Below are 13,661 nucleotides of genomic sequence, written 5' to 3' on the forward strand. Positions count from 1 at the left end.
TAATACCGCGTGGTTTATATACACGTTGATGCTGACATTTTTGACACACCCACCAAACAAGAGAAAACGTATCTCAAAACCCATTGCACACCGTTCCCAGCAAACGTGTCGAAACCGGAGCAAAACGTTGGGCACCGGTGTGAGCCTGAACGTGCCCCTGGTTTCACCTGAATACTAATTGATCACACGCACCTGCACATCGTTTAACCACTCATCATCAAAACATAAAAACACACACCTCACAGCAGTTCATTGTCTGTTCTCGTTCGTACGAAGAGGACTGCTAATGATACCACAGCGAATTACCTGCTTGTATGCTTACCTCTGGTGTTCTCTCCAAGTGTGTGTTCTCCAGTGTTTCCCAGTCTGTCTGCTCCTGTGTCCAGTTCAAGAAACCGCCTGGTGAGGTGTGTGTTCGTATCCTTGCTCCAAGAATTCCTGTCAAGACATATATTTCAACTTACCATCTCAGCGCACTCAAACTGGTCTATTGAATTACTACTCCCCTCATTCCAGATCCAGCTGCTCTGCTGTTGTTAAATATCTGTTATTTCACCTATTTCTCTGTTTGAGTCCTGCTTTCCGTAACAATTAAGGGGTGCGGACCCAAAAATCATTTAAAAAACTTGGGCCAAGTTTAAACCAGTAACCAGGCATCACAGCTGGCAAAGGGACATGTCTGACTTTGACGTGTATTGCTATTATTATTATTATTATTATTATTATTATTATTATTATGTTTTATTGCTGGCCTTCAATGATAATGTCAATTACTTTAATGTATTTGCACCAAAAAATTATAAGGATTTATGCTGATATCGTCCAAAACCACACTTTGCCAGGTGTGTTTCCAAACTTTTGGAGGGCAGTATATAATGGCAAAAATCAGATTAGATGGTATTTGGTAGAGTTGGGGTGCATAGACTCAGACTGCAATTATGAATGAACTCAGATTTGGACGCACTCAGGTGGACTTGTTCTTGAACTTGATACAAACTCGTACATTTTGGACTCAAATCCACGTCAACCAAAGCTGGTGGCCATTGACTTTCATAGTATTTTTTTCAAACTATGGAATCCAATGGATACCAGCAACTGCAACATATTCTTCAGAAAATCTTATTTTGCATTCCAAAGAGGAAAGAAACTCATGCAGGCTTGGAACAACATAAAGGTCAGTAAGTGATAAGGTGGACTCCGACCCAACACTAATATATTACTAATATAACAGACTGTGTTACTATTGTGAAATCATAGTAAATTAGCATTTAAATAAATGGAACAACAATCTAATAAGAGATAGAATCAAATAATAAAGGAATGAATAGAAATCAATACAGCCTTCTAAAAACCTTTTGCATGCAACCCCACTTCACACAACCAGCTACAACCTTTACAAATAAGATAATCATCGGAAATTAGCATCAATCTGACAGGCACTGCACTCTTAGCCATGACACCAGTGTAGAAACACTTGGCATTTTGACTATGGTCATTTATTATAGAAGATGAGAAGGAGATTCTCTCAGACTGGTTCCTTCCCAATGGCAGTGGTCCATATTAACACATATGTCTAACTCATGTATGATAATTGCTAGCATGTGCTAATTAGCCCCAAAGCTGCTGAGGAGGTCTCTGATACAAAGAGTGACATAGCGAGAGGGAGAGAATTTGGGCAAATTCCAAATGCCTTTTTGTGTGTGTGTGTGTGTGTGTGTGTGTGTGTGTGTGTGCACTGCATAAGAGTTGATTCAAATATTTCTCCATATAATAGTGAGCAACTACATCCTTAATGAATCCTAGTTCTAAATACTACTAGCAATAAATGTTAAATAAAAAATTTAATTGACAAAAAATGAACAAATTAAATGTTTTATTAATAATAGTAATAATAAAAATAGCCTAAACTCATATTTCCCATATGCTAAATTTTTGGCAAAAACATAATAGGGTTGCACACAATATATGTGTCAATTAAATCAGGTAAACAGCTTTTACTGCAATTAGTGTGAAGTAAATATTAAATAAAACAATCTACCCATGAATATGACTTCCAGAACTATTACCTTGTGTAAATACTTGACCTGTTTATGGAATAAAAACAAATAACAAACAACAAATAAACGTGTGTCCGATATGTCAACGTTTGAAGACTCTAAGGGACATGACTTCTGTGGTCTCAGCACGTCAAAAACAGTTTATTGTGGTCATGCCATGCTGGTAGCGCTCTACTGGACCAGAGGTTTGTCAGATCATATCTCGAGCTTTGAGCGTTCTGAAATCTGGAAGCCTGACATCAGTTATGGATCCCAAAAGACCAATTTTACACAGGCTGAGACACTGTGTGACATTCATGGAATGAAAGCCTGAGGCTCAAGAAGACAGGGTGAAAGAGGACAAGATGGAGAGAGTGAAAGATGAAGATGGGGTGAGAGAGAGAGAGGAATGAATAGTCACCTTAGTGGTGGCTGATGTGCTGATATCTCTCATGGCTGTGGGCAATGTTCGCGTCCATTCGTCCGAGACCCACTCGATAAGCATATACAGACACAGAATACACACACAACACAGAAAGCATATGTTTGTCATGTGGAATGTCAGAAAGAAACATGGTTCCACTGCAAATGTATACGCAAGTTCAGTATACATCAAGTGCAGTTAAGTGTAAACTGTGTTCCCTGTCTGCCTGTTAGCTCCAGTTCAGTGCATGGTTGTGGTTGGAATTCTATACTATGATACTACATTTAATAATTCTGCTGTATTGCTGCAGAAATTGTGTATTTTTGTAGGCCAAAACCCGGAAAGGAATTCCATCACCCTGAAGTCAATGTGTTTTCTGAATGAGTTTTGGGTTAAATGCCTGAAAAGTCAATCTCAAGATATTTTCATGTTTTATTTTATTAAAAATGCATCAGTTATAGCCTCTTGTAATTGTTTAAAAGTGGCTAAATGCCACTAGAAGTAGTTGGGGATCATCATGACTAATTGAAAAGCTCATCTACTCACTGTAGCTTTTTACTTGTGGTGATTTTTTAAGGCTTTAAAATTCAAAAGTTGCATTCTTTGCAAGATTATGAACAAAACATGTAAGATTAATTCACTTTTGATGGTTACAGAGCTTATTTTCTCTGATAATCTAAAATCTGATGAAAAAAATCCTATTGGTTTTTGTTGAGGGAACTTCCAGGTTTACCTACAAAAATACATCACTGCAGCATCATATGTGACCCTGGACCACAAAGCCAGTCTTAAGTCGCTGGGGTATATTTGTATCAATAGCCAAAAATAAATTGCATGGGTCAAAATTATCGATTTTTCTTTTATGCCAAAAATCATTAGTATATTAAGTAAAGATCATGTTCCATGAAGATATTTACTAAATTTCTTACCATAAATATATCAAAAGTTCATTTTTGATTAGTAATATGCATTGCTAAGAACTTCATTTGGACAACTTTAAAGGTGATTTTCTCAATGTTTTTTTTTTTTTTTTTCATAAAATTGACACATAAGGTTTTGTGGTCCAGAGTCACATATATGAACTTTCTGGCTGTGTTTGGAATGTACTGCTTAAAAAAAAAAAAAAAAAAAAAAAAAAAAAAATTCATCAAATAGTAGCCAAAGCATTACTTCAAACATTAGTATGATACATTGTCACATGATCCGAGTAGAATCAGTTATCAAAATCAGTTCTATTTTTTTAATTAAACTTTGTGTCAAATGTTTGGTATTCCAGTAATGAGTCAAGAAAAGAGAAATCAATAAATCAAGTCTGTAATTAGTAGAGTAGGATTGGCATTTGATATAAAACATAAGAAGTATTTTGATAAAAAAAAAAAAGCAAGTATTCCATTCCAAACAGAGCCTCAGTGTTCAAATCAGAGAAATGATCCTTGTATGTCTTGTGAATAGCGTGGGACGGAGTGTGTACATGTATGTTTTTGCGTTGAGAGGTTAGTGTTGGTCAAGGTAGAATGGCTTGATCCGGAGGGTTCAGGGAGAGGAGGCTAATGCAGAAAGCCACTTCAAAAAACACTTTTCATCTTCTCTCCCTTTTAAACCATCCAGCCCTCCATCATTTTCCCCATGCCCTCCACTCCGAAAACTCCCCTTTTCATCTGGAGAGGGATCAAGACCGCGGATATGTTTGACGTAATTATGTGCGATCAGGATTCTGCCTGTCCTCCTGTTGGAAATGATTTCATCCTTTTCAAAAGCAGGTCATAATCGAAAATAAGATGGACTGAATTTCATGTTCTTACTTTTTGCATGATGATACCCCGCTGTCCACGAAGACCTCTGCTTCTGGCTTTATTCATAATTCATTTCAAGCATGACAAATGCAAGCTTTTTTTCTCCCCCACTGAAAGAGATGACTGACTTAAAGCCACACTCAAATGACTTCAATGATCAATTATGAATATATGAACCTGCCCAAGAGCGACAGGTTTGGACAAAAGCATTCTGATGCTGTGGTGTAAGAGAGCACAGTCTGAAAGACATCAGTAAAAAATAATGTCTTTAAGCTATGACTTTAAAATTTCAGAAGAATGCAGTGACCACAGCACAGTCCTATCGTTTTATTTCTGTAATCTGATGCATCATTATGGAAGCTTTTTTTACATAATGGGATAAAAAATAAATAAAAAGCTAATTGTGAATGTTTAATCTCTAAAAAAAAAGATTGAATTTTTCAGAGGCATGCAAGTTTGATGACCGAAAACTTTATATTCACAATGAATCCAGGAACATACAGGTTCACTTTTGATTTAATTTTGACTTGACTATTTTAGTCAGTTATATCCATTCACATGATTGTTATGGTAGTTCAGCAGCATACCATATCATAGAAGTCCTTGCTCTGTTTCCGATATTCCATTATCACGCTGTTGTTTTCATTGAACCTCTAAGGATAAGCATTTCCCAAGTAAATGTTAATGTGCATGTTCATATGCACATATTATCCCAATATCATCACGGCCCTAAGTGCAACCACCCTGGGAAATTGACCAAACGCTGTCTTTTGGACGCTCAGAGCTTCAATTGAAAGCATCAGGACAGGTTGCATTCAACACAACACTCATTAATCTATGAATATTCAAACCGTCACTTTAATATCATTGACACGCATGAACTTTGAGGCGGTCACCAATTGCAACAGGTGATCATGAGTAATTATGCAGATTTATTCAAGACATTAGCATGATTAATTAGGTGCAAACCGAGGTGGCTACACTTGAATTAGTAAGCATTATGAATAATTACCATGCATATTTTGCTTTTTATGTGGCTGGGTTTCATGATAAACAAAGCTTTAATTACGAGAAAACATCTGGGAATAGTAGTGACCTTCATTAATCTTACACAAATTCCCTCAGCTCTACACCCTGATGCATAATTCTTGCATTAATAACAGAGGCTGCACTGAATTAGTCCACTTGAGGAAATTCATACTATTGCTCTTTAATAAGAAGAAAACTAAAAGTTATAACCTGCTGCACTGAGAAACAAATGCTTTGTTCAAACAAGAGAATATACTAGCTACTCTTTTTCATATACTGAAAATGGGACCCGGCCTGTGAAGCTCCAAAATAAGAAAAACACATCAGAAAATGATCATGACTAATTCGCAATATTCCAAATATATCATACGATTGCTCTGTGTGATGAACAAACTGAAAAGTTGTTATTCATTGACCATATTCTTTTCCACTGCAGCTTTTGAATTAAATATTGGATCATTCAGTGAATAATAAAATACATTTAAAAAAAACTCTCATCATACACTGTTAACATATTGCTTTAGAAGATTTAGAATATAGCATGAAGTACTTTTATGATACTTAAATGGTGCTTTTTTTGTTATTTTGGAGGTTAACAACCTATTGCTACATTTCATTTGTACTCAGAAGTTGAAAATTCCCAATATAGGAACTGTTAACCGGAACGCCCTCCCAAGTCAGAGTTCCAACTTGGAATCTCGGAAGAATCGCAACAGCTCCAACTTCAGAACACAATATGGCTGCTCAGTGCATCAGAAGAGAAACCGAAGTAATATAATTGTTTATTAGCACTTATGTTTGTCTGTGTCTCGATCAACTCAGTGGTGCACATATTACAAGCCAACCTTTATTTGTGTATGCAATACTAGCATTGTGTGCAAAATACTGCATTTTGTGCATTTCTAATCAACTGGTATTGCTAACAATGGACACGTCCATCTTGGTTTTACATTCCCAGCTTTGACGTTCAACTTCCGAGGTAAATGGATGTTCAACTTTCATTAAATGAGGACTGGCTACTTTATTCTTCAAATATTCTCCTTGAGGGTTTCACAGAAGAAACGTCTTATGGGTTTGGAACAACATATTGGTGAGTAAATGACAGAATTTTAATTTTTGGGTGAACAAATTCCTCACCAGATCACATATGTGACCCTGGACCACAAAACCAGTCTTAATATTTGGTTTTGTGGGGTATATTTGTAGCAATAGCCAAAAATACATTGTATGGGTCAAAATTATCGATTTTTCTTTTATGCCAAAAATTAGGATATTAAATAAAGATCATGTTCCATGAAGATATTTAGTAAATTTCCTACCGTAAATATACTGAATTTTTGATTAGTAATATGCATTACTAAAAACATAATTTGGACAACTTTAAAAAGGCAATTTTCTCAGTATTTTGATTTTTTTGCACCCTCAGATTCCAGATTTTCAAATTATATCTCGGCTAAATATTGTCCTATCATAACAACCCATACATCAATGGAAAGCTTAGTTGTTCAGCTTTCAGAAGATGTATAAATCTCAATTTCGAAAAAAATGGATTATGACTGGTTTTGTGGTCCAGGGTCACATATGCACTATAGACATCTGTCATTTTTTAAGTTTTCAGCAACTCTCCAAGTACAAAACGTCAAAAAGTGTGATCGATGAGAACAGCAGAGGAAAGGGTGAAAGGTTTGTCCTCTCGCAGTGACTCTGCCTCTTTGGCCTGACTTCACACAAACAGATCACCAACTATGAAAAGGATCAGAATCTAGAAGAGGGGATCAGTTTTCCCGGAGTCTAACCACTCACCCAACAGAGCTCATATACACGCACACACACACACAATTCATGTCAAAGTAACCTGATCCTAAGGCCTCCTGACATGCAGCAGTCCAGTCTGTGCTCTCTCTGCCCATACACTCTGGCTGTAAAACAAAGGAATTGCTTCCACATGTTTCTAAAGGCTGCAGAGTCTCAGGGTACAAATCTTCAGAATGGGACCCTCCTCTGCCAGGACACTTGCTTGCTTCCTCCCTCTCCTCAATACACACATGCATGCATGTCAAAACTGCCATCTAGTGTTGTCTTGCACTAAAAAACAATTTATTTTTTTTATTTTTTTATTTTTTTTATACAGTTTATGGTTAATTGATTTACTTACATTAAGATATGCATCATTAGTTCAAAATACTCTGCATTTTAGCTATATCAGCTTAATAATACCAAGTAAAGTGAGTAATACCAGACATATTTAATCAGATTTATTCTGCGAGCGGTGTATAAAAGGATTCAGATTAGTTCATTTCTAACTAGACCAGCATACTTGTGTATATTTACATGCCACAGTTTCATGCAAAATTAACTAGGATCTTAAAAAGTCACTTTAACAGGACCCACAACCATGATGTTAAATATTTAAGGCAAACCTTAAAAGTAAACAAGGTCCCATTTAGAATAAACACTTATCACCATAATAGTGAACACGATAAATGAATAGTGATGATTTAAAATAAATGCAATATAAAATTACATTGATCATACTAAACAAACCTGTAAAGACAACCATAATTAACCTAATTAATTTTCAATATTAAAAGCAATGCTGTATCCCATCACAACTGCAATTAGTAGAAACATTATCTAAACATATGCTTTAAAAACATTATAAGTCTATTAATTTGATACAGTGAAGCTGCTAAATTGTTTAAATAATATGCATAGTCAGCTTTCTTTGTGTTTTAGGTTGCATTTCGTCTTTCTTTTACAGTTTCTGCTTAATTTAAGAGATTTTGACAATCAAAGCAAAATCCATACCCCATGCACCTCCACCAAACTTAAGAGTCCTTTCTTCAGGCCAGTCTTGAAATACTGGTTGTTCATTAACCTAATTAATTAAAACTCACATAATAACCAGGAGGACTTTTTATACTAGGCAGCAGACAAAGTCTAATTTGCATATAGAGACTTAATGAGTGCATGACAGCAGGTGCAGGAGGATGATAATTATCAGTAATGATAGTCACCTGTGACCATCCCCACCTTTTCTCAAGGTTCATGCCGTTATAATAAACTTAACATGAACATCACAGACTGCATAACTGCAGAAAAAGCAAGTGAAACAAAAATGAAAGAGCAAACAGCTTTTTTTGAAAGTTATTCCTGACTGATAGGCTATAAAATATTGCATAATTATTGCTGACTGATAGAAAATGTGAGTGAAAATGAGAAATAGGCTATTTTTTTGTATGTTTTAATGAACAAGTGAATTTTTTGACCAATCAAGTTAAGCCTGTTTTTTTCTTTAGATGAGATATGGAGTGTTGCCGTCCTCTACTGGTGATTTGCACAAGGTGCAACTAAAATAAAAAATAAAATAAAAATAATTGCTAAAAAACAATTAGCTCTCTTTAAGTCAGGCCTTTGTAATATATAATTCTGATATTTTGTCTTCACAATTTATTGCAGTGCTGGTTTATAGTGAATGTGATTTATCCAAGTAGTTCTCATTTATCAACCAAAAGATTTTAGGGTTAGATTTTACACAAAGAGGCATTATTGATACATTTTTAGCATTTCACTGCAGCAGAAAATCAAGCGTTTGCAATGATTTGAGAGAGTCGCGCGATTACGTAATCGGCCACGTGACTACGTACCCGCCCACAAACAAACATGGCGCACCTCAGTCGTTGTTTACAGGTCTGTCTTCTAGTTTTAAGAACGTATTTTAACATCCAAAGTAATTTAATGCAATGTCTTTATGCCGTCCAAAGACAATGTCATAGACAACGTCTACGCTCAAGACGACAGGTCAGTTATTGTTTTTTATGTATTAAAGATGGAAAACCAACAATGGAGGAATTACCTCGATGTCCTTTAAAATAATTAGCTACGTTATAATTAAATTATACAAATTATTAAAGAATAAACATACAATTTCTTTTAAAAGGATCTTTGTGTTTTCTGTTTTCCCTTTCCTGAAACATTCAGCACTGTGTTTATACCTTTAAATGTGGTTGGGATGTTTTTACAAATGGTGGGATATTTTAATAGTTTTAAAATTAATAACTTCCTGCCATCAATTTTTGGAGATATACTGTTTTTGTGTGACCTTGTAAACGTATTTCTAGATGGGTAAATGTCACATTCATGCATGTAAATGTAAGAAATGCAAACTTGCTTTATTTCTGTGTTGAAGTTTTAAACAAAGTATAACTATATTCATGTCAAAAAGGTACTATTTTAATGCTTCCCTGATTTACAATGTGTTTATATGAATTTTCATAAGTGTAAGTGTGCCTTACAATGTTGGTATGTTCCCTGTCTTGCAATGTAACCTAGAACATGTTGTTTTAAAAATAGTGGGAACCTTGACCTGGCTTAGATATTTACTTTCAGCCTTATTTGTATTGCTATAACAGAAAGCTGGCATTATATAATATCTGTACAATTTAATTTTCTTAACAGATAGCCTTGGTGATCACGAGAAGACGAACGTCTGCTGTGTGGTCCTATCCTCGAGAGCACAAGTGGTGGGATACCGTTGTACCTGAATTCACTCCAGAACAGTTCGTCCAGAATTTTCGGGTCTCACGCGAGTCTTTTGAGTACATCTGTTGTCGTCTCAAGCATGTGCTTGAACGAAGGAACACCAATTTCCGCTTGTGTGTACCTGTGAAAAAACGAATTGCCATTGCCCTTTGGAAACTTGCCACTGGCAGTGAGTACAGAAGTGTCAGTCAGCTTTTCGGGGTTGGTGTGAGCACTGTATTCAATTGTGTGCAGGACTTCTGCAACGCTGTAATAAAAGTTCTTCTGCCTGTACACATTAAATTCCCCGATTCTAGGAAGCTGAAGGAGATGGCAGATGTTTTTGAAAATCGCTGGAATGTTCCTCAATGTGTGGGTGCAATAGAAGGAAGCCACATTCCAATTATAGCACCTGAAAAATGCCCTCGTGACTATTTTAACAAGAAAGGGTGGCATTCAATAGTAATGCAAGCAGTAGTGGATGGCAAAGGGCTTTTCTGGGATTTGTGTGTTGGCTATCCTGGGAGCGTACACGATGCAAGGGTCCTGAGACAGTCTTATTTGTGGAAGATGTTGAATGATGGACACCCATTAAACCAAAACAAACTACACATCTCTGGTTGTGATGTTGGATACTACCTGATTGGAGACTCAGCTTATCCCTTGCAAAACTGGCTGATGAAGCCATTTCCAGACACGAGCAGACTAACCCCACAGCAACAGAGGTTCAATCTCAGGTTGACTAGTGCAAGGTCAGTTGTGGACTTGAGTTTTGGAAGGCTAAAGGCAAGATGGAGGTGTCTCTTAAAAAGGAATGACTGTAAACTGGAGTTGATAAAGAAGATGGTTTTGACCTGCTGTGTGCTACACAATATCTGTGAGGAACGTGGAGACCACTTCAATGAAGACCCTTCCGCTATCCATGTGAACATACAGCCTCCCGTTCAGGCATTAACGGAGCACGGGCAACCAGAAGGGACAGATATACGAGCGGCATTATTAGACTACTTTAACAGACAAGACAGTGAAATTATTCAAGTAGCAGTTTAATTTTATTAACTTTTTCTATTGTTTTTCTTCAGATCCTTACTTGCTCATGGTGTGAAATGAATGTTCCAACATTTATGTGTATATTGATTTATTACAAAAATGAATTACAATAAAAAAATGCAAATAAATTTGACAAATGTAAAGTGTTGTAAAATAAATAGACAAATGCAAACTTGAGACACCTACATGATGCAACAACACACAAAGTAAACTAACAAATGTTACAATTTTTGGTTAACAGCATTTGTAACCAATATTAATTCAGCAATGTAAACTCCATCCAACATACTGTATGTCAATGCGATTTTATGTAGAAAAGGGAATATTCCTTCTTTTTGGACTCTAACCATGTTACTAACATGAAAAATTCCTGTAATGTGGTTGAGCCATTTCCTTCATGCCATTTTCCCTTCCTAAAATGTTTACTGATCGATCGTTCCTTGCTTTTTGCCACAAAGGCCTTTAGCATTCCAACACTCAAGTCCACAACTGACCTTGCACTACTGTCTGTACAAAGTAGAAACCACAGAATGCAAGATAACGGCATGTTCTTTGGAGCAATAATTAATATTAGGCAATAACACAGCTTTTATTCCAATAAATCTGATGGTGAGGGCTCAGTCAAGCTCTTGAACCTGTAGAACAGATTAAATACACCAAAAAAACAAGACGGAAATGTGTTAACGTGAATACATCAGTATACTAAGTGATAAATAAAAAGATTCTGATCATGCAAAATGCTCACAAGGGTTATCTTGCAATTTACAACAACCTCAACCTTTCTTCTCACTTCAATCTCACAGCAATGTATGCATCAACATACTGCGTAACACTGATTAATGTTGCCCACTTAACTAGTTATTCATGTAGCTTTACTGATGATATACATACAGACCCATACATTAACATTACTGTTACTACATGGTAGTTTCTCCAAAACATAGAATAGCAAGATGGCAAATAATCCCTTCAGCCTCATGTGCAGTTGTGATTACAATCCAATTCTGGAAAAGCGTTACTTTTCATTGTCTTCTTGACGTTGGGTCCTTTATGGTGCATGATGAATGCTTGTTGACATCAATGTAAATGGTGCTCTCTTCTATCTGTGGCCTTTTAATCAACGTCATGAAGGATCGGCAAAAATAATCCTGTCTTCGTGGCTTGTTTCCCTGCTGTTTCTCCATCAGTGCCACCATACGCCCCAATAGTCCCAGCATAGAATTCATAGCTTCGTCCATTTTATTAAGAATGGCAGTATTAAGTTCTTTGGCGTGTGCCATAAACCGCTCATCAGCAGTTTTCAAGTATTCCAGCAGCTCCTGGTTTGAATCTCTCTTCTTTATTCTGGTTGTTCCCAGAGGCTTTCTTGGGGATGAGAGGAGCTGAAGGATGATTCAGCTTGGTCCAGCACCTCCTCAGGTGAAGAGTCTGAATTCAACATAATAAAAGCAGCATATTACTTGAAAGTCCACTTCAATAACAGTCAGTCAGACTGTTTTCACTTAAATTAAAGTGAATGCAAAGTAACCTCAGATCTCTTTTTGTTCTTCTTGTGACAAGGTGTCGGGCTACTTTTGTGTTTTTGTCTTGATAAATAGTTTGACTAACTACCTGTTTTGTCAGGGGAGTGATCAGACTTTTTATTCAAATTATTTGTACTTTTTTTTTCTGCAACCTACATTATAAAGTTGCGACCAGCCCAAAAAAAAGACTACTAAATTGTAAGACTAAGCAGTTTACGCAACCAGCTACTGTATATTTGATTAAGGGATTCAAGAAATACAATCATAATGGCCTTAAATGATCCCACATTAAGTGACACACGGTATTCTTCCTTGTTTTGGAAGCACTGGAATTCAAATTTGTTTGTTTTTTCTTCTTAAGTGATTTTATGTTGGTATGTATATTTTCTCCTTTTGTGTATTCTATTTTTATTGTGATATGGACCAAATGGGTCTGAAATAAAGAAATAATAATATATTACTATACTTATTATTCAACATTTCTGATTTTTTTTGTCGTGATTCCTTTATTTTAGAGGCAACCTAAAATAATAACATAGATTATATTTATGTTTGGCTTTAATTTAATTAATTGTACAACATTTGTTAGTTCTGCGAATGAGGCAAGACAAATAATCTTGTTTTGCTTTTGAATTAAGATTATTTTTCAAATAGTTTTCTTGTTTTAAGCAAAAACTAACCATTTTTATACTTTTTACTTAACAATACATAATATCAAGTCATATTCCTTCTCAAGTAAATGCGTCTTGATGCTAAAAATGCTGAGATATTTCTATTAGAAAAAAAAGACAAAATACCCAACCAATTTTATTTGCTTTGTTAAATAGCATTGTAAAATCTGACCAATTAAAATATTCTGTGAGAGATGATTTAGGGATACCATTGGGGAGCCAAAGTTGTTGATACAGATGCTCGCCTTTAGGTGGCAGTATATGATTTAAAACGTTGGATGTAATATAACAAACATAAATGGTATACCTTTACATCTTAGCCAGAATGTAATATCTCAGATAGTTGGATATGACAGTGAGATTCTAGAAGACTTTCTAAACCTGAGGCATGACATGTATTTATAGCACAACACCTTTCATTCATTTCACTTAGAGCACAACCTTCTGAGAGAAGACTACACTTGAAGCAACTCATTTGTTGTTGCTGACATGAGAGGACAAATTTATATATAAAAAAAAAAAGTGTAGTATCACTTCTTTACTTCTTTTACTTTTGTGGCCAGTTGTAATGAGCACTTGCATTTTGTGTCAATGAGTGAAGCCTTTGGATATTG

The 13,661-nt window shown here is 35.8% G+C and overlaps 1 protein-coding gene across 2 annotated transcripts; it reads left to right on the forward strand.

The window, feature by feature from the left end:
• The first annotated feature begins 8,921 nt into the window (after positions 1-8,921).
• LOC306845204 (uncharacterized protein) lies at positions 8,922-12,812 on the forward strand. Of its 2 annotated transcripts, none has more exons than XM_079377861.1 (2): positions 8,922-9,083; positions 9,741-12,812. In XM_079377861.1, exons 1-2 carry the CDS (start codon positions 8,946-8,948, stop codon positions 10,851-10,853), a joined length of 1,251 nt encoding a protein of 416 aa, XP_079233987.1. In that variant the 5' UTR covers positions 8,922-8,945; the 3' UTR covers positions 10,854-12,812. The 2 variants fall into 2 exon arrangements, with proteins under 2 accessions (XP_079233987.1, XP_079233988.1); XM_079377862.1 differs by having other exon boundaries at positions 8,924-8,972; positions 9,741-11,029.
• The last annotated feature ends 849 nt before the right edge of the window (positions 12,813-13,661 follow it).

Source organism: Barbus barbus, assembly GCF_936440315.1.
Source record: "Barbus barbus genome assembly, chromosome: 25".
Taxonomy (NCBI): Eukaryota; Metazoa; Chordata; class Actinopteri; order Cypriniformes; family Cyprinidae; genus Barbus; species Barbus barbus.